This window comes from Leucopleurus acutus (assembly GCF_964270905.1).
Source record: "Leucopleurus acutus genome assembly, chromosome: 14".
Classification (NCBI taxonomy): domain Eukaryota; kingdom Metazoa; phylum Chordata; class Mammalia; order Artiodactyla; family Delphinidae; genus Leucopleurus; species Leucopleurus acutus.
In genome coordinates, this window is record NC_139156.1 from 58,651,820 (window position 1) to 58,679,472 (window position 27,653).

The 27,653-nt window shown below is 38.6% G+C and overlaps 2 protein-coding genes across 3 annotated transcripts in view; one reads left to right on the forward strand and one right to left on the reverse strand.

The window, feature by feature from the left end:
* The first annotated feature begins 304 nt into the window (after window positions 1-304).
* Window positions 305-22,717, forward strand: AP3M1 (adaptor related protein complex 3 subunit mu 1). The gene is made up of 9 exons (XM_082854020.1): window positions 305-374; window positions 10,401-10,676; window positions 11,370-11,541; window positions 15,326-15,463; window positions 17,507-17,592; window positions 18,504-18,637; window positions 19,501-19,708; window positions 21,171-21,315; window positions 21,787-22,717. Exons 2-9 carry the CDS (start codon window positions 10,404-10,406, stop codon window positions 21,885-21,887), a joined length of 1,257 nt encoding a protein of 418 aa, XP_082710146.1. The 5' UTR covers window positions 305-374; window positions 10,401-10,403; the 3' UTR covers window positions 21,888-22,717.
* A 97-nt stretch (window positions 22,718-22,814) lies between these two features.
* VCL (vinculin) overlaps window positions 22,815-27,653 on the reverse strand; it is a 102,783-nt gene continuing 97,944 nt past the window's right edge. For both annotated transcript variants that reach the window (XM_082854018.1, XM_082854019.1), the window contains one exon: window positions 22,815-27,261. In XM_082854018.1, coding sequence (XP_082710144.1) covers window positions 27,115-27,261 — 147 coding nt within the window. In that variant the 3' untranslated portion in view covers window positions 22,815-27,114. The remainder of the gene's footprint in view (window positions 27,262-27,653) is intronic.

Sequence of the window (27,653 nt, forward strand, 5' to 3'; positions counted from 1 at the left end):
ATTTGGCTCTACCTCTCGGCCTCACCCATTGGCTAGTTCACAGCTCCTCCTAACCCCGCCCTCCCGATTGTAGGGACACCCTGACTGGTTTAGGCTGCGGGTGAGCGCCTAAGTCCAGAAGATGTGAAAGCTCCCGTTTCTCTAGACTCTGGATGATCTAGTAGATTATATCCTAAAATTCAAAAGACGTCTTTCTCCTCAGTCAACGTCTTCTCACTCATTTACTCTTTCCAGTACTGTTGGTTACTTTGAAGCTGTTAGTCAGGCAATCTATCCGGCATCCCAACTCCGGGGTCCTCACGATCTTCTCAGCTGCCTCGGCCTCCGTCAGGAGAGGACCCCGCGTCGAATCACTGACTGGCCCAGGAGTCGGGGTGAGTGTGAGGGGCTGGGGGTCTGCGGACAGGGTGGCATCACGAAAAGTGGGACGTAGGCTGAATAGCTCGGGCTCCCGACTGCAGCCTGGGGTGCGGGAGCGTCTCTGGTGCTGTGGACCGGGTCCGCGCCTCCCTCCCGGCCTTCCGGTCTTTCTTGCCAGCTGGGCCGGAAGGGAAAGGTGCACCTGCAGCCCAGTGTTCTCAGGCCCTCAGGCTCAAGAGGTTCAGGCTCATTGGGGTCCCTCACCGTGCTCTGACGCGGGAAAAAGGTCTTGTCACCCACGGAGAGCTAAAGTACCGACGACTTGGACCTCAGCCCCAGGCTTCTGCTGTGGAGGACAAAATCCTTAAGTGTCCTGAGCGGACGTCCTGTTAGAGGGTGGCGCCTGGATGAGCCTGGGGTAATGCGGTGAGGACAGTGTTGCAGTTCTTCAGAAACGAGTTGATAGGACTGTAAACTGAAGAGGTGACAGTGAGTATGGAAAAGTGATAAACGATGTGCTTGGTTGGATTTGGTGGATTTGGATTGAACCCGAAGCTGAAGCTTGATTAAGAACTTGATACCTCTATAAAACTAGGAGTCCTCACATGAGAAGGAGGAATTTTGTGGAGCTTGGAATATATCGAGTTTGAAACAGTAGTTTAGGTGGAGATGAAAGAAAAGTTTATTTAAAAAAAAAAGCCTGATAAGTAAGCCAGAAAGAAACTTTCCAGGGGAGAACGAAGACAGGTTAAGTTCGTATAATTTGGTAAGAAGTATTTGTTTTGTTTTGGGGAAACTTATCAGTGACATGAAATGCTGCAGGGATCAAAGGAGGAAGTTGAAGTCTGAGAATAGGTTGTTGGATTTGATGATTAGGAAGTCATTGGATTATTTGAGAGAACTGCTCTAATAGAGTCCGTTATTGAGAGGAGAAACTGCAAGTGTAGACTAATGCTTCTTCGTTTGGAGCATGAAGTGAAAGATGGTTGGCAAGGTCCATAAAAGGTTTGGGGTTTGTTTGTTTTGTGTGGGAGCAGAAAGCAAGTAACTAATGTATAAGATTAAACATTCAAGAAACAGGAGATAAGACCTGGGAAGAGAGGAAAGGGGATGGGATCAAAATTACAAGTGGAAAAATTAGTGTTAGAAAGAACGGAGGACACTTTCATTTGAGATCATAGGAAAAGTGGAGGATTGAAATGAATGAAAAATTACCTGAATCTTAACATACCTTTAGTAGGAATGCTCTCTTGGCAATAAGATTAGCTTTTCTTACTGAATCTTAGGATTTTACAATGTTTTTAAACAGTCAACATAATAGACTATTGGAGTTCCCTGCAGACTAGATATTTTTAAGTAGCTCAATAATATTTCAGTTCATACATAATGAGTGACATTTGTAGAGAAGAGGAATTCACTCTCTCTCAACAAATGACCTTCTCTCCTATTACGCAGAGAAAATAGAAGCCATCATCTTCTTGCAACCAAATGTACAAATCTGCTTCCCTTCTGTTTAAAGAGGAAAAAGTGTCCCTTCTCCTCGGGAAGGCAAATCCTTTCACCTAGTTTCCCAGTGCCATCCTCTCCTGCCTTCTCAGGGTCTTTTTTTTTTTTTTTTTTTTTTGGTTAAGTTACTTCTTCTCTCCAATTCATCAGCCTTTCCCCTTCTACTCACGTTTTTCCTTCAGCATTTAAAAATATTCTTCCTTAACTTTATGAACTAATCCCATTTATTTTCTTGTCTTTTCCTCTCCTTCATAGCTATAGTTCTTGAATGTATCATTTACTCTCATCTCTGTTTTTCCAACTTCTTGCTATTTATTTCTCAGCACACTGCAGTATATTTTGTTTCCACCATTCCACTGAGCTACCACTGAAACTGCCCTTACTAAGATCACCAAATGGGGCTTCCCTGGTGGCGCAGTGGTTGAGAGTCCGCCTGCCGATGCAGGGGACACGGGTTCATGCCCCGGTCTGGGAAGATCCCACATGCCGCGGAGCGGCTGGGCCTGCGCGTCTGGAGCCTCTGCTCTGCAACAGGAGAGGCCACAACAATGACAGGCCTGAAAAGATCACCAAATGGCCTCTATGTGTTAAATTGTACGTTCTCATCAGGCTGAAAATTTGCTTCCTTTGAGGCAAAAAAAAAAATCATACTTTTATGTATAAAGCACGGGTATTTATGGTACATAAAGAGGTGTACAGAAATATTCCATGGTATTAAAATTTTATGGAAGAGGGGTGTGAGTGAACGGGAATCTGAAAAGGCACCTTAGGATACAATAATGAAAGTTGAGAAACACTGTAAAATAACAGATATTTTCAGTTTTCCTTGTAGCTTGACCTCTTTGTGCCATTTAAAATGTTTACCACTCCTTTTTTCTGGAAACACACTAATATACTCTGGTTACTAGACCCCCCCCCCCCCGCTTTTTTTTCTTATCCCTCTTCGGCCACATCTTCTCAGTCTTTTTCCAGGTCCACTTTCTTGACCCACATGCTACTCAGATTATGAAGTTACTTCCATAGGTTCTTTTCTACTATACACATTCTCTCTTTGTAGTTTTAGTCTCCTTATAGTTATATTTTGCATTAATAAAAAATCATGGAGCTTCCCTGGTAGCACAGTGGTTGAGAGTCCGCCTGCCGATGCAGGGGACACGGGTTCGTGCCCCGGTCCGGGAAGATCCCACATACCGCGGAGCAACTGGGCCCGTGAGCCATGGCCGCTGAGCCTGCGCGTCCGGAGCCTGTGCTCCGCAACGGGAGCGGCCACAACAGTGAGAGGCCCGCGTACCGCAAAAAAAAAAAAAAAAAAAAATCTTGATTACAGTACTCACAAATCTATCTCCAGTTTGGCTTCTCTCTGAAGCACCAGACCTATATATACAATGGTCTTCTGAATATATCCATTGGGGTCAGATATATCCAGAATTGGGTCAGATTGTATAGGACCAGGGCTGAATCCCTTGTTTTCCCTCTCGTCTCCACTGCCTGTTCCCCACCCCCCAAACTTTTCTCAACCCTAAATGTTTCTCTTTTCATTTTACTCCATCCCTATTATCAACACTCTAGTCTAGACCACACATAACTCATCTCTCAACTAGTGTCACAATATTCAGTTGCCCAATTATCCAGTTTCCACAGTGCGATCTTAAAACTGTAAATTGGGTTGCATGAATCCCCTGCATAAAACCATAAAAAATGATTTTACATTGCACTGAGAATAAAGTGAACCAATCTCTGCTTATCTTCTCCATTCTCATCTCATCACTTCCATCCTCCTTCTGAAGTTGCTAAATTTGTACTGCATTTCTTTGTCTTATGTTCTTTCTCACCTTGAAGCCTTGTGGATTTTTATAGCGTACTGTATTTCCCCTATCATCTTACTGTATTAAATTGTTTGCCTTCTTTGCTGAACTCTAAATGCTGTGAGTTCAGGGACTCTTATTTTGTTCACCTTGTATCCCCATTGCTTAATATATAAAACATTCAAAACTGTTGAATGAACAGGATCAAGATATTGGTTAAAAATCAGAATAGCTAGATTATTTTCTGGTTTCATTCTCTCACCTTAGATACAGGCCCTTCTATACCTCCATTCTGTTATATATAGAAGGAATACATTTTCTTTTTTAGACACTCTTCCAAGGATATTTTGACTATTGTAATTGCACTGCTTGTGAATCATCAGGGTGAGTGTGTTCAACATTCAGTAAAGAGGGTTTATGAAGTATTTAAGCTGCAGTCAAAGCTCTGATGGAACTGCCTCTGAACACAGTTTCTTAAGTGGCTTTAAAATAAGCTTGGAGAATTCTGTTTTCTGACTCAGAAGTCACTAGGAACAAAAAGATAGTTGTGGTGGTAGCTTTCCCAGAAAGTTTATTAAAATAATGAAATAAATAACTGCAGCTACTCAAAGGATAAGTAGGTAAAGAAACAAGCAAATTTACACTGCTGCATGTGGTATTTGTTTTTTGCATTAAGTCCTTGGTCTTAATATGGATAGAAGAAATAAGCTTTTTTTTCCTATAATAGAAGGTTAAGATGGGTTTTGAAGCTAAGCACTGTTGAAAGCTACAAGTGCTGTGCTTTCCTCTCAGCACTGAGGACAACAGCAATAAATCCAGATGGCAGTTTAACTTACTCTATTCTTCTGAGACCTGAACTACTGCCAATGAAAACAACTTTGGTGGAAACTTTTCCTGGAAAGAATTTTTCACCAGCTTAAGAGGATGTGTAGGAATCTGGCCGCTCAAGTAAAGAAACTACAAAGTCACTTGCTTCAAGAATAAGCAGCTTTTTTAGGGTATATTGTGGCAATGGAGTACCACAGATCCATGTGAACTACATTTTCTTTAGGATGAATAGTTTAAGAAGATAACCTATGTCAGCTCTCTTAAATATAATTTCTGGTCTAAATAATTTATTAGAATACATTTTGGCTTCTAACTAAACAAGAGGCATATCCTTCAACTCTTCCTCTTAAATTATAAGCTCAAACAGCACATTTGCTGCCCAGTCCAATATGATAACAGCTAGCTCCATGTAGTTATTTAAATTTAAATTAATTAAAATTAAAACTTCAGTACCTCAGTTGCATTAGCCATATTTCAGGTGCTCACATGTGACTGGTGGCTGCTGTATCGGACAGCACAGATAGAGGACATGTCCATTATTGCAGTAAATTGTACTGACACTGATGCAATAGAGTGTGTTCCTGATAATTAGTTTCTAAGAGGCAGGTAAGAACAGGAGTTCAAGATTCAACTGGATCTGGGTTTGAATCCTAGCTCTGATACTTATTGTATCATCTTAGATAATTGACTTATCATTTCCAAGACTTTATTGTCTTATCTGTAAAATGGGGATAAAAACAGTATTTATAGCATTGAGTTTTGAGGATTAAATAAGATAATATAAAAAAAAAGATAATATAAGAAAAGTGCCTAGGATAGTGTCTGGCCCACAGTAAGTACTCAATTTTAGATATTATTAATTCATTTATCTTTAATGAATAAAATACTTTGAATGAAGCTGAAAATTAATTATTGTGAAGGATGCCATATTCCTTAGGGGGCTCACCTGAAGTGCTCAAATCTGGGTCTCATTGAGTTGATTCCAATGTTCCACTTTAAATCGTACTTTATATTTCAGATGAAAATTTCATTCCACAAAAGGCATCACAATGCAACTTTAGTTGCAGATCTTATTGCTGGGTACTCCTGTTCTATATTTTTAAAGTGTATCAGAGAACAGAGGTTAAAAGTCAGTAGGTTCTCTATATTCCAGTGGCACTATTTTAACACTCAAATAGAAACTGACACAAAGCAAACCTATTAAACAAAGCATCTGACTAGATAAAGTGGAAAGATTTAGGAGGTTCCAGATATTAATCCGGAAAAATTTAGTAGGTCCAAAGCCTGAGGTATCAGCGTTTATTGCTGCCAACTCAGGTTGATAACTTGGCTAAATAGAGATGCCTTTGAACAAAGAAACATTTTCTTTTTCTACTAAACTGGAACCCTAAACTATCAATATTAACAGCATCCATACTTTATTAATACAATAATTGCTAAAGCACATCTTAGTAGATAGTATTATTTACTTAATAACTATTGAACATTCACCAAATGGGAAGAGGAAATCATCACCAAATAGTCTTTAAATGTCAACTGCTTTCATTAAGTAAATGACTTCCTATAAAAAACTGGTCAGGTTGATGTCATTGTTTTCTGTGTCAATAGAATTGAATGAATTCATTCTGGAAACTCTTCCTTTCCTATTTGGAATTTATCTTCATGCATAGAAATTATTATATTCATAGATTTTATATTCTTTCTCCTTAGGCTACATTTATCATTCACTACTGTAATTTTGAATGAATGGACCACTGAACACCTGATACTGATGTTATCTATATAAAAGAAAGGAGCAAGTTAAGGTAGATATTTGTCCACTGTCTCCCATATTACAAGGACAATAAACTTTTTATTTGAAGCATAACTAACACTCAGAAAAGTATACAAGCCATAACATAAAGCCCAATGAATTATCACAAAATGAACACAACTTGTAACAATCATCTAGATCAAGAAATAAAACATTACCGGCACCTTAGGAGACCAACCCGGTTCCTGTCTCAGTCATCACCCCCACTCTCCTTCCCAAAAGAAACCATTTGATTTCTCAAACTATAGATTAGCTTTGTCTGTTCTAGAACTTCATATAAATAGAATCATACTGTATGTATCCTTTTGTGTCTGGCTTTGTTTGTTCAATATTGTGTTTGTAAGATTCGTCCGTATTTGTTTCATGTAGCAATAGTTTATTCATTTTCATTGCTGTGTATTTCCCTTTAATAATACACTAGTTTATTTTCCCATTGTACTATTAATAAATAATAATAGTTTTCACTATTACAGTATATTTTTATACATGTTTTTTGTGCATATTTGTACGCATTTCTGTTAATCCACCTGGGAGTGGATTTGTGTGTTACGAAGTATTAAAGAATACTTTTTATTAATTGAAAAAATAATTATATTAAAACTAAGCATTTTTTAGACTGAAAACTACTAAACTGCAGTTTTCTAAAAATGTGAAGTTTAGTAGTTTTCAGTATATTCACAAATCTCTAATTCCAGAAGATTATTTTTATTTTTTTATAAATTTATTTATTTTATTTATTTATTTTTGGCTGCGTTGGGTCTTTGTTGCTGCACGTGGGCTTCCTCTAGTTGCAGCAAGCGGGGGCTACTTTTCGTTGCAGTGCACGGGCTTCTCATTGCAGTGGCTTCTCGTTGCAGAACACGGGCTCTAGGCACGTGGGCTTCAGTAGTTGTGGCTCGTGGGCCCTAGATCACAGGCTCAGGAGTTGTGGCTCACGGGCTTAGCTGCACCACAGCATGTGGGATCCTCCCAGAACAGGGCTCGAACCCATGTCCCCTGCATTGGCAGGCAGATTCTTAACCACTGCACCACCAGGGAAGTCCCTCTAATTCCAGAAGATTTTTATCACCTCAAAAAGAAATACAAAAACCAGTAACTCCCCATTCTTCCCCCTCTACCCAGCCCCTGGCAACCACTAATCTACTTTCTGTCTCTGTGCATTGGCCTGAATTCTAGACATTTCATACAAATGGAATCATACAATATGTGATTTTTTGTATCTGGTTTCTTTCACTTAGCATAATGTTTTAAAGGTTCATCCTGTTGTAGCATGTGCTGGTACTTCATTTCTTTTTATGGCTGAATAACATTTCATTTTGGATATCTGTTATTTATCCATTCATTGGTTGATGAATCCATTCATCAGTTGATAGACATTTGGATTGTTTTCACTTTTTGACTATTATAAATAATGTTGCTAAGAACATTCGTGTACAAGTTTTTTGTATGGACATAGGTTTCCAGTTCTCTTGGGTGTATACCTAGGAGTAGAATTGTTGGGTCATTTGGTAACTCAGTCTTTAACTTTTTGAAGAACTCAAAACTGTTTTCCGCACAGCTGCACTGTTTTACATTCCTACCAGCAATGTATGAGGGTTCCAGTTTCTCCACAAACTTGTCTACCCTTGTTATTGTCTGCCTTTTGATTTGATTATATCTAGCCTAGAGAATATGAAATGTTATCTCATTGTGATTTTAGTTCATATTTTGAAAAGATAGTGAGCTCTAGTGCTTATCAGCCATTTGTATGTATATCTTCTTTGGAGAAATGTCTTTTAAAATTCTTTGCACATTTTTTATTGGGTTATTTGTCTTTTATTATTGAGTTGTAAGAGTTCTTTATATATTCTGGATATTAGTCCCTTGTAAGATGTATGGTTTGCAGTTATTTTCTCATTCTGAAGGTTGTCTTTTTACTTTCTTGATAATGCCTTTTGAAGCACAGAAGTTTTAATGCTGATGTAAGTCTGGGTTATCTGTTTTTTTCCTTTGTTCCTTGTGCTTTTGATGTCATATCTTAAAAATGTTTTCTAATCCAGGGTCATGAAGATTTATGCATATATTTTTTCAAAGAGTTTTATTGTTTTAGCTCTTATATTTAGGTCTTTGATACATTTTGTATTAATTTTTGTATATGGTGTGAGATAGCAGTCCAACTTCTTTATTATGCATGTGGAAATCCAGTTGTCCCAGCACCATTTGTTGAAAAGACTATCCTCTCCCCTACTGAATGGTCTTAGCACTCTTGTCAAAAATCAGTTGACCGTATACGTAAGGGTTAACTTAAGAACCTTCAATTCTATTCCATTGATCTCTATGATTCTCTTTGTGCCAGCACCTCACTGTACCTTACATCGAGTTCTGAAATCAGGAAGTGTGAGTCCTCCAAATTTGTTCTTCTTTTTCAAGATTGTTTTGGCTATTCTTGGTCTCTTTCATTTCCATATGAATTTCAGGATCAGCCTCTCAGTTTCCATTAAAAAAAAGGCAGCTGGTGTAATAGGGATTGCATTGAATCTGTAGATCAATTTGGGGAGTCATGTCATCTTAACAGTATTAAGTTTTCCAATCCGTAAGCATGAAAGGTCTTCCCATTTTTTTAGGTCTTTTAAATTTCTTTCAGTGATGTTCTATAATATTCAATGTACAGGTCTTACACTTCTTTTGTTAAATTTAATCCTAAATGTTTTGATCTGTTTGATGCTTTTGAATTGCTTTCTCAATTTCATTTTCAGATTATTCATTGCTAATATATAGAAATACAGTTGATATTTTATATTAATTTTATATTCTGCAACCTTGCTTAACTCATTTATTACTCTAGTAATTAGTGTGTGCGTGTGTATGTGTAATCTTTAGAATTTTCTACATACAAGATAATATCATCTGGAAATTGAGATCGTTTTGCTTCTTTCTTTCCAATGTGGAAGACTTCTGTTTCATTTTCTTGCTTAATTGCCCTGGCTGGAACCTCCAGTACCATGTTGAATAGAAGTGGTGAAAATGGACATCATTGTTTGTTCGTTTTGTTAAGTGGAAAGCTTTTTTTTTTTTTTTTTTTTTTGGCGGTTCGCGGGCCTCTCACTGTTGTGGCCTCTCCCGTTGCGGAGCACAGGCTCCGGATGCGCAGGCCCAGCGGCCATGGCTCACGGGCCCAGCCGCTCTGCGGCATGTGGGATCTTCCCGGACCGGGACACGAACCCGTGTCCCCTGCATCGGCAGGCGGACTCTCAACCACTGCGCCACCAGGGAAGCCCAAGTGGAAAGCTTTTGGTCTTTAAGTATTAAATGTTAACTATGGGATTTTCTTTTTTTTTTTAATTAATTTATTTACTTATTTATTTATTTTTGGCTGCGTTGGGTCTTCATTGCTGTGCACAGGCTTTCTCTAGTTGCGGAGAGCATGGGCTATTCTTCGTTGCGGAGCACGGGCTTCTCATTGTGGTGACTTCTCTTGTTACGGAGCGTAGGTTCTAGAGCGCAGGCTCAGTAGTTGTGGCGCACGGGCTCAGTAGTTTTGGCGCATGGGCTCTAGAGCGCAGGCTCAGTAGTTGTGGCACAAGGCTTAGTTGCTCCGCAGCATGTGGGATCTTCCCGGACCATGGCTCGAACACATGTCCCCTGCATTAGCAGGAGGATTCTTAACCACTGCGCCACCAGGGAAGTCCCTAGCTATGGGATTTTCATAGATGCTCTTTATCAGGTTGAGGAAGTTTCTTTCAATTCCTAGTTTAAATATTTTTAATTACAAAAGGTTGTTGGATTTTGTCAAATTATTTTTCTGCGCCTTTTGAAATGATTATATTTTTTGTCTTTTATTTTATGAATATTGTATATTGTGTTGATTGATTTTCATATGTTGAACCAACCTTGCATTCTTGAATAAATCCCACTTGGTCAGGGTTATAATCTTTTTTATATGTTGCTGGATTCAGTTTGCTAGTATTTTGTTGAGGATTTTTATACCTATAGTCTTAACTGATATTGGTCTGTAGTTTCTTGTATTGCCTTTGTCTGGTTTTGGTGTCCAGATAATACAAGGATGCTTTTTTGATATATACTAAATTTAAACGTTTTTCCTCCCCCAGAAAATGATCCACAGTCTATTTCTCATAAACTGTTCCGGTGACATATTTCTAGAGAAGCACTGGAAGAGTGTTGTGAGCCAGTCTGTCTGTGATTATTTCTTTGAAGCTCAAGAGAAAGCAGCTGATGTTGAAAATGTACCACCTGTTATTTCAACACCTCACCACTACCTCATCAGTATCTATCGGGATAAGCTCTTCTTTGTCTCTGTCATACAGACTGAAGTGCCACCTCTCTTTGTAATTGAGTTCCTACATCGAGTTGCTGATACTTTTCAGGTTGGTTATTCATCAGATACTTTGAATTTGAATTATCCAAGTTATATTATGATTATATTCTTTAAATACCCAGTTTTTGATGTGTAGTCTGTCTCTCTGTCTCTCCCTCTTCTTTTCAACTAAGCATAAGTTCATAAACATAAACCTTTTTAGTAGGGCATACAGTAGTACACATGGTGCTCCGGTTACTGTTTTAGAAGAACAAAACAATCTCATCGTAATGGAAGCTGTATTTTTTTTTATGTATTATAAATTATGTCATCAGGAAATAATAGTGCCCTCCACATACAGTTCTCTGAATAGTACCACGATTTTGACTGGTTATGAAATCTTCCAATACTTACACTTTATTTTTTTCTTGTCTTGCTGAATATACCAATAATTTTAAACTGATCTTTGTTTTTTGGAGTACCTAATCAAGGCAAATGAATTTTATAGTTCACATTCTGTTTTAACATTTCAGTGTACTTTCTGGCATAATATGTAATAGGAATTCAATTCAATTTAAAAATATTAAGGAAATATTGAGAAATAGTATATAGAACTATGGAGGGTTTTTTCCCTCTGTTTTACATATTTTCAACATCTTAAACAATGAATTATGCTACTGTAAGCTTACCCTTTAGAACAAAAAGTATTTAGCAAGCCTGTCTTCATGTCTTCCATTGTGTAATGTTATGTACATTTTGTTAGGACTACTTTGGTGAGTGTTCGGAGGCTGCAATTAAGGATAATGTGGTCATAGTATATGAGCTCTTGGAAGAAATGTTAGACAATGGATTTCCACTGGCTACTGAATCTAACATTTTGAAAGAATTGATTAAACCACCAACAATTCTGCGTTCTGTCGTCAACTCTATTACAGGTAAGATGAAACACACTCTGTTAGGAACTGAGCCATTAAAACTTCATAAACAATTCATTTTTGCTTATGATCTGGCAGATTATTAAGGTAGTCCATTTTGGCCAGAATTATAGTTAGTGATAATGTTAAAATGGATATATATTTCTTTTCATGAAAAGAGACTATATCTTAAATGATACAGAACTTTTGGTTATTACTCTTCTGTTATTTTGCTACAAGACTACAAAAATATTATTACTATTGTTTAACAGGAACTAGTAAGACTGAATAAATTATCCCAGTTAATCATAAAGAAGCCAATGTAGTGACAGCTGTTAACTATTGTGGTAATCATTTTGTAATATATACATAAATCATGATGTTGTGTACCTTAAACTAATACAATGTTATATGTCAATTATATCTCAGTAAAGCTGGAAAAAAAATAAAATTAAAATATAGCATTATAAATCTGGCATTATGCTGCATACCCCACAATTACTAGAGTATAGAAAATTTAAGACTGCACCACAGAGTACGTGCCATCTCCTCCAAGTCTTTATTTTGTACATATAGAAGATATATTAAAAAGAGAAAATTAGTCTATTTGTGAGATTTCGTGCATTGTGGGCCTTGTATTTGTGTTACAAACTTCTAATTTTGGTTTAATTCTTGAGTATAGCTAGAAATTAGGTACATCCAGAGGACGATATACTTTTGAAAGTATCAAAGTCTTCTAGAGAAAGATTTCTGTGAAATGTTATATGCCACTTCAGCTATACTGTCCACCATTGCAAACCCCTTTCCAAGTGCACTGACCTAAAAAACGGGGTAAGAGGGGCCTATAAGAAAGTGATCATTCCTTTATTCATCCTCTGGGCAAGACTGAGTGTCAGGAGAAATTTAAGGAAAGACAGGGAAGGGTAAGCTGTGACAAAGCGAGAGAGAGGCATGGACATATATACACTACCAAATGTAAGGTAGATAGCTAGTGGGAAGCAGCTGCATAGCACAGGGAGATCAGCTCGGTGCTTTATGAGCACCTGGAGGGGTGGGATAGGGAGGGGGAGGGAGGGAGACGCAAGAGGGAAGAGATATGGGAACATACGTATATGTATAACTGATTCACTTTGTTATAAAGCAGAAACTAACACACCATTGTAAAGCAATTATACTCCGATAAAGATGTTAAAAAATAATAATAAATAAATAAAAGACATCAACTAACCGCCAAAAAAAAAAAAAAAGATGGGGTGTCTTTGCTCCTAAAACGTAAACTCTGGATGAGAAACTGAAAAAAAAAAATTGAAACACATAAATAACAGTATAAGATTTTGAAAAGCAATTCCATACTTTATAGATGGTGTAGTGACACTGGAGGGTACACATGGTGTAATACTAAATGGGAAAAAAAAAACAAAACAGGGAGTTCCCTGGCAGTCCAGTGGTTAGGACTTCTTGCTTTCACTGCTGGAGCCCAGGTTCAGTCCCTGGTCAGGGAACTAAGATTGCACAAGCTGTGCAGCGTGGCCAAAAAAGAAAAAAAAAAGCACACAACCATAAAAGGTTACTCTTAATTATACATAAATATTCCCACAAAAAATGTTCTAAAGTTTATAATACCATCTCCAGCTAAGGAACTACATATTATCTTTATTTTTGCATTATACTTTCTGATTTCCAAAATGAACATGTATTTTATAGTCAGAAAAAAATTAGTGAAATATAAAATTTTTAAAATTTGATATTTTTTTAAATATTTATTTATTTTATTTTTATTTATTTAGCTGCTCCGGATCTTAGTTGCAGCACACGGGATCTTTAGTTGCGGCATGTGGACTCTTAGTTGCAGCATGCGTGCAGGATCTAGTTCCCTGACCAGGGATCAAGCTCGGGCCCCCTGAACTGGGAGCGCTGAGTCTTAACCACTGGACCACCAGGGAAGTCCCATAACATGGATTGTTAAGGCAATACATTATAAAGATCAAGAGAGTGGTTCAGTGGATAAAGTAATCTCTCCTGAACTGTAGTGGGTGGCCCTAGGACAGGGTCCTGGAGAATCAATAGAATTTAGGAAGAGAGGGAGGAATAAGAACATTCTTCATAGATGGAACTGTATGAGAAAAAACACACAGTGAAAAATCTTGAATTGTATTAACCTGTTTAACAGAAGTAGAGCTGTTTTTCAGTTGAGTAGTGAGATAAAATTAAAAAGTTAAGTTGAGGAAGTCCTGGAATGGTAGTCTAAATATTTAGCTTTAATCATAAAGCTAGTGGGGAAACATTTAAAGTGTTTGAACAGAAAGATTAAAGTAGTGTTTTTAGAAAATTCTGGAAGGCAACAGGATTGGAGACAGGAACACCAACCATAATTACACTACAAAGTTGTATGTGTACTTGGACTGCAACTACAATCGAACACGGGTTTGAACTGCCCAAGTCCACTTAAAGTCAGATATTTTTCAGTAAATACATATTATAGTACTACACAAGCCGCAGTTGGTTGAATCTGTTGATGCAGAACCATGTGTACAGAACACCAACTGTAAAATTATACATGGATTTTCAACTGCACAGGGATCAGCACCCCTAAACCCTGTGTTGTTCAAGGGTCAAGTGTGTATTTATTATTTTTAATAAATTTTTATTTATTTATTTTATTTATTTATTTAGGCTGCGTTGGGTCTTCGTTGTGCGTGGGCTTTCTGTAGTTGCGACGAGCAGGCTCTCATTAACGGTGGCTTCTCTTGTTGCGGAGCACGGGCTCTAGGCACACAGGCATGCGGTGGCATGAGGGCTTCAGTAGTTGTGGTGCACGGGCTTAGTTGCTCCTAGGCATGTGGGATCTTCCCAGACCAGGGATCGAACCCGTGTCCGCTGCATTGGCAGGCAGATTCTTAACTACTGCGCCACCAGTGAAGTCCCAAGGGCCAATTGTATATTTTAAAGTGAAATCTGAAAAAAGCAAAATTATCAAAATAGAAAAAAATAATAAATGCAACCTGTTTTGAAGGAAATGTTTAAAGAAATGTACCAAAATGTTAATGGTAGGTGTATTTTGGTGATAGGAAGATAGATTTTTTTTTAGCTACTTTTCTGAACTTTTCACATGTTGTTGTTATTGTTAAGCATGTACTACTTTTGAGTTGGAAAAGTAAATTAACCAGAATGTTAAATATGTCACAGCTCAAGGGTATATGTTTTGGACAACCAGACTTATTTTCAGACATATGTCAGTTTACCAGGAAATTAGCCAGATTTTGAACATTAGCCATATTGCATGTGGGTGTGCCATATGGGTGTGCTGACCTTAAAATGGGAAACGGCCAGAGTATGTTCTTCAGCCAGTTAACTCTGCTTGGCGGCATCTCATGTATAATTTAAGCTGAATACCAAATGGCCTACTTATCACTCTGTATTCTCGGTGCAGACATTTTATCAGCAGAGGGTTTTGAAACAACCAGCCTCTTTTTTCCTCAGTGGTAGCAGGATGAGATTCTGTTGTTGAGCCACTGGAATTAGGTTAGGTCACTGTTAACACACAGGAAGCAAAAGATAAGTAAATGAATTTAACCTGGTTTGGCAGATAGACACAGGACCACATGGCCTATTTCTGTCTTCTAGAAATTTGATCACATTGGTATGGATATGTCTCTGACAGTTCTGTAAACCATCCACAACTTCAGTGGAGAAATACCCAAACACTAAAGAAGCAGCTAAAGTACTTGAGTTTTTTTTTCTGTTAAGAGCTTTTCTGATGAGCATCTTATGTGTTAGCTTTGCTTTCTGTTTTTCCGGTTTCTAGGCAGTAGTAATGTTGGGGACACACTCCCCACTGGGCAGCTGTCCAACATCCCATGGCGCCGAGCAGGGGTAAAGTACACAAACAATGAAGCCTATTTTGATGTCGTTGAAGAAATAGATGCAATTATAGATAAATCAGGTAATTGTGTGCATATTATCTTATCAGGGAAAAAACAGTTCAGCTGACATAAGCTGAATAGAAAACCGAAATCCCTTGGCAGTATGCATTTCAGTGGAAAAGCATTCATTTTCAAATCTGTTTATTTTGTCCAGAGGTTACATATTATTTTCATAACCTCTAGTTGAGAAATGCCAAACCTTTGTAAATCAGATCTAATGCCACCTTACTTTAAGCCAGTTATTACCCTATATTCATTTCCATCTTGCCATTTATTCAGTTTAATATTTGTTGTATATCTACTATGCACCATACTTTTTGCTACCAGTTTATCTGCAGTCCTTCTAGTAAAGACCCCAGACTAAAGAGCAGTACTGTATTAGAACCATAACGTTTTATTAAAAACATCTAGTCCAACCCTCACATTTTATACAAGGCGAAACTGAGGCTTAGAAGAGTTAAGTAATCTGTTCAAGGTCACACAGCTAGTTGGTGTGTGAATATGAGTTACTGTGAATTATAGACACTGTCTCTACAGTGAGTGCCCTTTTTATTATAAAATTCCATTGTATGGAATAATAGCTGTACTATTAAAGAATAATGGCTCTTATTTCTTAAAAGTTAACAGCTAGCTTAGTCCATTTCATTAGAAGCTTGGCTAATTTTATTTTAAATATTTTAACTTTGATTTATTGTTAAAGTATTTTAAATAAAATTAGCCAAGTTTCTAATGAAATGGACTAAGCTAGCTGTTAACTTTTAAGAAATAGGAGCCATTACAAACAATAAATGCTGGAGAGGGTGTGGAGAAAAGGGAACCCTCTTACACTGTTGGTGGGAATGTAAATTGATACAGCCACTATGGAAAACAGTATGGAGGTTCCTTAAAATACTAAAACTAGAACTACCATACGACCCAGCAATCCCACTACTGGGCATATACCCTGAGAAAACCATAATTCAAAAAGAGTCATGTACCACAATGTTCATTGCAGCACTATTTACAATAGCCAGGACATGGAAGCAACCTAAGTGTCCATCGACAGATGAATGGATAAAGAAGATGTGTGGTACATATATACAATGGAATATTACTCGGCCATAAAAAGGAATGAAATTGAACTATTTGTAGTGAGGTGGATGGACCTAGAGTCTGTCATACAGAGTGAAGTAAGTCAGAAAGAGAAAAACAAATACCATATGCTAACACATATATGGAATCTAAAAAAAAAAAAGGTCATTAAAATATTTTAATTTTGAAAACAAAAACACTAATTTGAAAAGATACATGCACCCCAGTGTTCATAGCATTATTTACAATTGCCAAGATATGGAATCAACCTAAGTGTTTATCAACAGATGAATGGATAAAGAAGATATATACACAGTGGAATACTACTCAGCCATAAAAAAGAAAGAAATTTTGCTATTTGCAGCAATACGGATGGACTTGGAGGTCATTATGCTAAGTGAAATAAGTCAGATAAAGAAAAATACTGTACGATATCACTTATGTATGGAATCTAAAAAAATACAACAAACTATTGAATTTAACAGAAAAGAAGACTCACAGATATAGAGAACAAATTAGTGGTTACCATTGTGGGGTGGGGTGGGAGAATGGGAGATACAAACTGTTGGGTGTAAGAGAAGCTCAAGAATGTATTGTACAATGCAGGGAATATAGCTAATGTTTTATAATTGTAAATGAAAAGTAACCTTTAAAAATTGAATAAATTTTTTTTAATTTTAAAAATCACTGGAAAAAAATATTTTAACTTCATATCCAGCAGTCTTACAAAGTAGACGCTATAAAGATAGGGACAGGTTTGATTTTCCTTAGAATTATCATATTCTAACCAGAGATAGGTATAGGCCATGGCACTCAGTAAAGAAGCTATCTGAACTAGTGTAATGGGTCCTCTGTCCACTAACCTTTTAATAGATGTGCAAAGCTTCAGTATGTCTGACACCCAGGAGATATGTCCATTACTTCAGATACAGTGATAGCTCTAGTAAAGATGCAGATTCCAGTGATGTTATCACCTTTATTTCTTTCTTTAGGATCTACAGTCTTTGCAGAAATTCAGGGGGTAATTGATGCTTGCATTAAGCTATCTGGAATGCCTGACCTTTCCCTTTCTTTCATGGTAAGTTTTCTCCTGTTTTGTAGCTCCTTGCAAGCCTAATACATGTGAAGTACTAAATGAAATGATAAATACTGAGACATGTTTGTTTTAGATTGCAAAGGATTATCTAAGAAATATTCCTAACACAGCTTCCAAAGACAGTAGCTTACATGATGAGCATTGCCTTTATGGAAAGGCTGAGGAGGGGTCTTTGCCTCTGAGTATGCTAGAAGTAGCTTAAATGGCTGGCTGGCATCTGCAAATGTGCGGTGCTACTTTTCCTGAATTATTACATGCTTTGTTGATATGAAAGGGCATTGATCTTTTGCATCATTTTAGATACAGCATGATATGGGGCTTCCCTGGTGGCGCAGTGGTTGAGAGTCCGCCTGCCGATGCAGGGGACGCGGGTTCGTGCCCCGGTCTGGGAGGATCCCGCATGCCGCGGAGCGGCTGGGCCCGTGAGCCATGGCCGCTGGGCCTGTGCGTCCGGAGCCTGTGCTCCGCGGCGGGGGAGGCCACAGCAGTGAGAGGCCCGCGTACCACAAAAAAAAAAAAAAAAAAAAAGAAAGATAGATACAGCATGATACACTACTAAGAACCATAAAGAGAACTGAGCTCTGATGCTATCTCTGCCTCTAACTTGTCCTGACCCTGAGCTCTTTGAACCTCAGTTTTTTCATCTATGAAATGGAAATGATACCACTCACATTTTCTACCTCATGGTTATTGAAATTCAAATAAAATAATGTATATAAAATACTTGCAGACTTTAAAGCATTGTGAAACTAAAGTTGTGTTGATGTGATCATAACAAACTCTTACATGACTGCTATATCTTGATGAAGCATATAATTTCTCATAGTATCTGAATTAGAGTTACAATATTCATTATACTTTATAAATATGGTTGTCTTCTGTTTCCCTGGCAGAACCCGAGGCTTCTAGATGATGTCAGCTTCCACCCCTGCATCCGGTTCAAGCGTTGGGAATCTGAAAGGGTTTTGTCATTTATTCCTCCAGATGGAAACTTCCGACTCATATCATATCGTGTCAGCTCACAAAAGTATGTTGATGCATCAATCAGAATCTCCTGTCAAATATCAGTGTACTGCATAGAACTCACTTTTCCCTGTTTCATTCTGACAAGTTGGGTACTTGAATTCATCATTGCTCCCTTTAGCCACTGCTCACCAGGAGACCCAGGAAGAACTGGTGAAAATGTGTGTCTAACATAATCAGTATACTTTGAATCTTAAGAGTACAGAGTAGTAGTAAATTGGACTGTAGTAAAAATATATATCTGAGAGCAAGCATTTTGGACCATGCATAACCTGGGCAAAACCATAAAACCATAATTTTACTGTGGTCTGTGGACGTCATGGCTGATAGAAGGAGACAGACTTACCTGTAGCTCTCCAGGACATTCTTCAACTAACTGGCTTGAAGTTACTCTTCTCTGCAGTGAAGTTTAAATGAGTGATTTAGCATCGTGAGTTGTAGCTGGTTTGTCCCTTGAAAATATCAGAAAGTATTTTGGGTAACATCAGAACAGGACTTAAAAGCAGAGGAATTGTTTCTTGGCCCTTACCACATAAAAACTGATTTATTTAGTTTGTATAATTTTAAATTATCTTTCTATGGGATCTTATTTCATTTCTTTAAACTAGGGCTGTTTGCCCCAATTGCTTATACTGTAATTAAGCTTCAGATTTCTATCTTGATTTGTATGCTTACTGCTCAGAAATTGTATAATTCCTAGCGGAGTGGTTCCAGAACACTGTGCTATACTCAACCTGCTCTGGTACACATACTCAATCTGCAGTTCTGGGGGTATAGGATACTCTGGACTGAGGTTTTCAGGCCACCTCTGGAACTCACACTATTAATTGTATGTTTTTGTGGTTGTGTCTTTCTTTCTCTTTTTAGTCTAGTGGCAATACCAGTGTATGTGAAACATAGCATCAGTTTTAAGGAGAACAGTTCTTGTGGTAGATTTGATATTACAATTGGACCAAAGCAAAATATGGGGAAAACTATTGAAGGAATCACAGTGACAGTTCACATGCCAAAGGTTGTGTTGAATATGAACCTGACACCAACACAAGGCAGCTATACTTTTGATCCAGTTACCAAGGTACAGCCACCTAAAATCAAGAGTGAGCAAGTGTTTCTGCAATCTTTATTTTGTGCTTTGGGGATGTGGGGGGACAGAGGAAAGGGTCTAATGTCTTGGTTAAAATTGAAGTTCCTAACAAAACCTGGAATGCATACTGTGCTGTGCTTCTGCCACTGCCTGAAGAGGGAATCCTGCATCTGCTGCTGAGTCGACAAACAGAAGTGAGACTCATTCTTTCTTCCTTCAGAGTCTGCCTTTACCTATCCATTGATAATCCAGAGATTCACTCACTCTTCAATGAGGAAGATGTCTCATAGAAGCCTGTGATATAAATTTTGTCTTCCTTTAACAAACAAGGAAACTAAAGCTCTGAGGTCAAGTGACTTGCTCAAGGTCACACAGCTAGTTAGAGGCAAGGTTGGGATTCAAACCTAAGGCTATCTGGTAAACTTTTTAAAAAGAGAAAAGCATTATGTGGATATAATGATCTATTAATTGTTAATAGATATTATAATCTATTAATTGCTAAATTTTCTGTAGAAATTAAGACCTTTCTCTTCCTTTCTAATTTAAAAGCATTGTTTCATACTCTTCCACAGAGGATGTTGGCTAGGAAAGCTGCCTTCTCACCCTACATATATTTGCCTCTAGCAGAAGGATTTCAGAGAAATTGTAAAAGATGATTTTTCTCTCTGCTTCCTGCTTGGGTAAAAAATGATTCTTTTCTTCAGTAGAGTCATTGAGCTACCTGGTAAATGCAAAGGGTTTTCTTTTTTTTTTTTTTTTTTTTTTTTTTAGTAAAATCATTGAATGTTAAAGATCATCTAATCCAATACTGAGGATTTGAAGAATCTCCCCAGAGACCACACAGGGATGAGAAGTGAAGGGGGAGCTCCAGATCCCTGGCCCTTCACCCCAGCTTCAAACATAATAGCTTCAATTTCTCATCTGTTACTGAGCTTCCTCACTAAAGATTTCATTTGAACAAAGGGTTCCATCACTAAAAGTTTAAAAACACCAATTTAGGCCCATCTTCTTATTTTATGGAGAAATAAACTTAGGCCCAGAGATAAACAGTAAAGGTGGTATAGTGGAAAGAACATTTGATACCAGAGAGCTGTAGGTTCAAATCCCAGCCTTGCCTCTAACTAGCCGTGTGACCTTGAGCAAGTCATTTGACCTCAGAGCTTTAGTTTCCTCATTTGTTAAGACAAAATTTACATTACAGGTGTCTATGAGACAGCATATGAATAGTGCTAAGCACAGTGCTAAATCCAAAAGTAGATGCTTAACAAACATTGATTCTCTACCCTCACTCTCCATTCAGAGTCACAGAACTAATTAGTGATAAAACTCAGTGGAAATCCCAGGTCTGTTTCCAAGACACTGTGCTTTATTTTGTACAGAAGTTTATGGTGTCTTTGAACATATGTCTTTAATAAATAGTTCAGAATGTTTTTGTTTTTTATGTCTTTTTAAGGTACTAACGTGGGATGTGGGAAAAATCACTCCACAAAAGCTCCCCAGTCTTAAAGGACTGGTAAATTTACAATCTGGAGCACCCAAGCCAGAAGAGAATCCAAGCCTCAACATACAGTTCAAGATCCAGCAGCTTGCCATTTCAGGTAAGGAGAAATTTGACTTGTGTTTAAGGGTAATTGAGTTTTGCTGAGGTCAGCTACTAGGATCTTAGAAGGGTAACTGACATTCCGTCTCTACAAAGAGCAACAGCTCCAGTATGCCTTTCACTTTGTGCTATGGGTACAGTGATTTTGGAGAGCACCTTATTTCACACAGCTTCCCTTCACCCCTACCCTCATTCAAGCACAAAGAAAGGAGTCATTCATACTCACAGAAAGTAGAATTATCCTTAAAAGACACTGCTTGTCCACATGGGAATCTGAACTAAAACCATATTTCCATAGTGCTATAATCTGTGAATGGTAGAAGACACATTGCTTCCAAATGGTGACAAGCACACTGGTTAATGTCACATTTACTGTGTAGTAAACTCTATTTGCTAAGCAAATATTGTATTGGTTGGTGTGACCAGGATAGTAATTTATTCCTTTCCTTACCTATTCTTTTTGACACAGGCTTAAAAGTAAACCGCTTGGACATGTATGGGGAGAAATATAAGCCATTTAAAGGAGTCAAATATGTCACGAAAGCTGGAAAGTTCCAAGTGAGGACATGAGAAGAGGCCAGAATTCCTCAAGATATGTTTGTTTTCCAAGTGTCATTACAGTTTATTACCATTAGGTACCAATTGGATGGGAATACATATTCTAGTTAAAGCATTTGTGTCGAGCCACACACTGCTAACAGAGTTGCTTAGTAATCAATGTAGGGTTCTTAAGTAGCTTTAAGCTAAGGAAACTTCTGAATGACTTAGCTTATTTGTATCTTGTCACCTAGGATGATTTTAGAGGTGATTTCCTCCATAGGGAGACACCAGCTGGAGGCTGCATATTTTAACAGTCAAGGCAAAAGTCTACAGTGATAACCTCTCTCCTAAAACAAGTGAGCTGGTCGGTCTCAGCAGGAGCTATCTTAGTCTGTAATGTCATGTATCAAGTGCAGCCAAATGTCACACTTGATCTTAGCCATCCCAAATCTTCTGTCCCAACAGAGGAAAAATTCCTCCCACCCCAAGAAGTTTACAGAAAACTGCCTCTTCAAGTGTTTGCCTTATTCAGCTTTTCACTTATGCCATTAAGCAAGCACTGTAGCAAAAGCCACTCCACATGGCCCTAGCAGGGAGCACTGCTGCTCCATGCTCCATTGTCACTGTACTTGGTATTGTATTTTTTATAAATAAGATTTTTATGTAAAGCTCAGATTTTGATTTATAGGGATTGCTTGCTGCAGTAAGTACCATCTCAGTTTTGTGCCACTTGGTTCAGCTGTTAGCACAGTAAAAATGATTTGTATCAAAGGGGTGAATGCTTTAAGGTAATAAAAGGAACACTACTTCTGCTTTTAGGAAGTTATTGCAAGCACAAGCATTTGAGATTTTAAGCAAATTAATGGAGTAAAAGAGAAACTTAAGTGAACCTTTGCCATCTTCATGTTTTATAAAGCTTATCCAACACCACTTAAAACCAGTTAGCCTAAAGGCCTCATGCCCTAGTTCAGCTAAAGGAAGAAAATGTGCCTGCCTCACTGTTGTCAATCTTTTTTTTTTTTTTTCTTAAATCTTTTATCTCTGTTGTTGTTCTTAAGGGTTTCAACTTGTCTACACTCCTTGTCTTCAGGGGAACTCCCTTTTCATATTGTGTGCTTCCCAAGGCTATAGTCAATAGATTCCTTCCTGAAACTATTGTTGTAACTGTCACTGGAGTACTTAAATGTCTCTACTGTACTGACAAAGTACATTATAATGAGGCAGAAACAAAATCCTCAGTAACATTGATAAACCTGTATTGATCTTCATGGTTGGCAAGTCAGTCCACAGTTGTTATCATTTAACTTGATTGACTTAGAAGTCCTTGCCCAGTTATTTTGCTTCATTAGACATGAAGAATGGAGAAAGTTAAGGTGTAAGTTCTTGCTCTTGCTATTAGTTTTCTTTGTGACTCCATTCTTTTCATTGTCAACTTATCCCTTACCCTTATCATGCTAATCGTAGCCCTTACACTCATCCCATTCTGCTGTCAGGGCTAGTGGTTGGTGCTGGTACAGGGAGCCCACTGTACAGCAGCATTCTTACCTTTGCCTGCCTAGGGCACCCAGCCTGCCTTTCATCTAATAGGAAAGGTTACTTTTTGCAACTTAGTAATTTCTAGGGTAACCAATATCAGCTTGGCAGCTAAAATTAAGATGTTGCCAAATATTTATTCCCTTTGCCTAAGATTGGTTACCCAGTTCAAATGCTTTTCATTTTAATGTCTTCCTCTTCAAAGTTCATGCCTCAAAAGAGCAATCAGTACATTTGCTTTTCTTTCTGCAGAATCCCTAATCTCAATCATCCATATATGGACTAATTTTCTTTCTGTGCTATCTTCTCATATACAAGCAGATTGTATTCCAAGAGTCCCTTCTTCTAGCAATTTCTGCTAAAACTTCCAAGTAGACTGTTTCCTTTTACAATTAAATTATTGTATTTATTAATTTGATTGAATCCAGTAAGTCCTTTCTCTAGCTCTGGCTACACTGTCAATAAAAAGATGAAAGCAACAAGTTGATATTTTAGCTTGACTGTTAATTCAGCATTCTCAGCTGGGCATGCCACAGTGTTAGGGCATGCTGAACACGGTCACATTTTACTCTGCCTCATCACACAAGGTGTGAGGGTTGTTGCAGAGCACTTCCAAGTGCTCCTCTCTTGACCTCAGCCTTATATATTTTCTCTAACCATCACCCTTTTAGCCACAGACTGAATAATAAGTGATCAAAGCTACTCTCCGTACCACCACGTACTAATAACAAAGATCCATGAATTCTTAGTAGTAGTGAAATATTTTCAAGCATAGAATTCCAGATAATTCCAGGATAGCCTCATTTTCTAAATTCTTAAAGGAGTATAACCCAAAAGCTCATTTTCTGCATAAAGGAGTCAACCATCATTTTATTCAAAGGGAGTTCATGTGATGGGTTCATTCCTTAAGTGCTGCTATAGAAGAACCTTGGAAAATACTGGTCCTGGTGTCCTTAGAGTCATCTGACTTGAGAAAAACTATAATGCAGCAGGAAGGCAGCACCAGTGAGCATATGGTAAATAGAAAAAATGAGACCGTGAATACTGTTTTCAGATATTACTGAGCTAATTCAGTACCTCTGGACAGTTCCCTTTAACTCAGACAGCTGGAATCTGCCTCCCTAGTCAGCAACTTTTCTATGTTAAAGCAGTGATAAATGTAGTCAGCGGTACTATCCCCCTTTAGTGATATTTACCACTTTCATATATAGAAAATAAGGCAAAAATACTGATGTCCCAGCTCTACTTCAAGAACCTGTTCCTCCTCTTAGAGCTTCCTCAAGCAAGAAGAGGAATATGTGCCCGAAAGCTAGCTCTGCCTCATAACTCTGGTGGATCCCTGACAACCCTGTTGTTCTGTATTGGGCTTTAGAATATTAAATATCAACCTGCAATATTCCTGCACAGGTAATAGCTTTAGCTTAGGGGATAGTGATGGCTTCCACATACAGCCAGAATCTAATAAGGTGGACTGCTTCAACCAGGGGATGATCTGTATCATCTGGCTGCTTTCCTCTGTTAACCTTTTGTCACTTCTGCTCCTTCTAGTTTATAATCCCCAATGTTGTCCTTTATTACAAAGGTCTTGTTAAGTAAATATATTACCACTGGTTTCTTCTTCTTCCAGTACAATATTTGGATTAAATAAAAACCTTTAGTTTCCACATTTTGAGGATTAGCTTCACTGGCTATTCTTCAAAACAAAGGAGAAACCTGATCTAAAAGCTCTTGCTGAAATAACTTACCCATCATTTAAAGCATTATTTATATAAATGTACTTTATTGTTTTAAACAGAAGAGGCAGAAAATATTTGCATATAACAAATCCTAGCTTATAAATGTAATTTTTTAGTGATGTCTAATCAGCATTCAGGGATTTTTTTTTTTTTTTAATTTGCTTCACTGTGTCTTGAGCACTGATATTAGAGAAAAGCACATTGGCATAAAGTGTAAACCAGTGTCTCAAAACACTGGAAGAACTTGGAGAGCAAACATGATTTTTCTTACTTCCTCTAAGTAGTCTTTAGTAAAACAAAAGGTGATCTTTGGCATAGATTCATGCTTTAAAGGCATTAATATTGCATTTATATCAGGTAAGCAACTATACAAGGATGCTGAGGGCCTTGAAAATAATCATCAGTTAAAAGAAAACAGAGGAAGCCTGAGTGTACAGTACCAACTTAAGACAAGTTTTACACATTCGATGTTAGGGTCTAACACACACTGGAGGTGGGGAGGACATTCAGGCAAGGGTTCTTACTCCTTTACTCATCCAGTTCTGGCTTTGGGAAGAAGTATAGTTTCATGTGCTGGGGAATGCTTAGACAGCAGTGGTAAGTACAAGAAAGGAAAAATTGCCTTCTCTCACTTTGCTAATAGGAAACTTACTATGGTGATAATTAAATATTATACCCATTACTCTTTTGAACAACTGTACTTAAGGAGGGAGGGTAGGATGCAAGGGGCTTGGCTGTTGTTGGCTGAGGGAGGTAGGAATCACTGAGGACTGTTTCCCATCGATTCATCCCCAGCAGTGCCAGAATTCCAGTCTGCAAGTACCACCTCCCTTAGGTAGGCAGTGTCCTTCAGACAGGACTGCCTTTCCATTAGACACTCCTGGGGACAAGCACCAATTCTTAGGACTGAATTTCAAAAGGATAAAAACGATCTTTCAAAATTATAGAACAAACATATATCTTTAAAACCTTGTTTAGGAAGGGTGTGGGAAGAATACAAAAGCCAGGACAGGAGACATCATTTGGTTAAAAATTAAATGCAGCATTTCAGCTCAGAAAGAACAATAAGAGCTAAGAATGAATGATAAGGCCTCAGCATAGATCTCTGCAGGCAGTGACAAAGCGTGGAGTGCCTGGGAGTGGCCCTGCTGGGAGGATGGGCAGGGCCACGCCCCGGCCACTCTGCCTCTCCAGTGGCAGAGAGCACCAGGACACACAGTGTGTTCTTGGGATGGCTACCTTGGCAGGCCGAGGCAGGATATGGGACGGAAGGTTTCCCTAGCACAGACATTGCTCTGGAAAGAGGTAAAGACAGAATCACATGATTTGGTGATTTCCTCCTGACAAAGTGAAATTTGGTTTTGTACTGTGGGAAACTAGAAGGATTAAATTGGGGAAGGGCAGGAAGTGAATCCAGGCCCCACATGCTGGGGCTCCCCAGAGGCCACCTTCCCCTGCAACAGTGAAGGTCACTCCTGAAAAGGACCAAGGTAGCACAGCCAGGGAAGGCAGGCAGGGTCAGCAGCAACATGGAAAGCCCAAAAAATTTTGGAGGCATAGTGATTTCCTTAACTGATTTGCCTGGGCCCTGGGTCTTGGGAGCCTGGCGGAAAGAATGGGGAGACGGGGGCAGAAAGGGAACTGTCCTTTAGGGAACAAGCGCAGAACAGGATGTCTGGCTAGTGTTCACTCTTGGATTCTGAGTTTATGTGAAGTCCATGGGCTAGAAACCCCGTCTGCCTATTGGGACAGAGTGTGCACAAGTAAAGCCGTGGTCGAGAATACAGGCTTTATAAGGAGACACATTTCAAAGTGTCCATGACAAGAGTATAAATGTTTTCTAATGTGAAGAGGCCCCATTCCTTTCTGTTATGTCAGGCCAAGATGTGGCTTTCAACCCCCCAGTAATCTTGGGTGGCTCCTGGGACTCCGATCATTTTCATTCTGTTCAGCAGGGGCTTCTGTGTTAGCCAGGTTCAACCAGGTGTCTACTGGTACCAGGGAGTCTTTCTAACCCAGCGCAGTGTAAATCCAGCATCTGTTCGAATTTTGATTGAAGCTGCTTCTGCTTCTCGAACAGTCTCCTTCACAGACTGCATGAGGTTCTGGGCATTGTGAACCAGCATCTCTGTGGCCTGTAAGGAAAGAGGAGCTCTCCATTACTCACAGTCGCTGATGGAGCCCTGCCTCTGAAACAGGCTTAAGCCAGGAATGCAATGCAGTTTACCCTACCTGTACCTGGCATCCCTTGTATTTGTCACATCACTGGTGGTTTATAGCTGGATCACCGAAAAGAACCCAAAACTGGACCATCACTGATTTTATACTGTACCCTTAGGTGGCTTCTAGTATATACTCCTTTCCTGGTGTTCAAACAAGCCCCTACCTCGGGCTTCTGCAGTCCCCTCTACCTAGAATGCTCTTCCCCCAGGTATCCCATGGCTCACCTCTCACCTCCTTCAGATCCTTGCCTATTTGTCACCTTGCTGAGGCTTTTCCTGCTCACCTTATTTTAAATCACAAACCA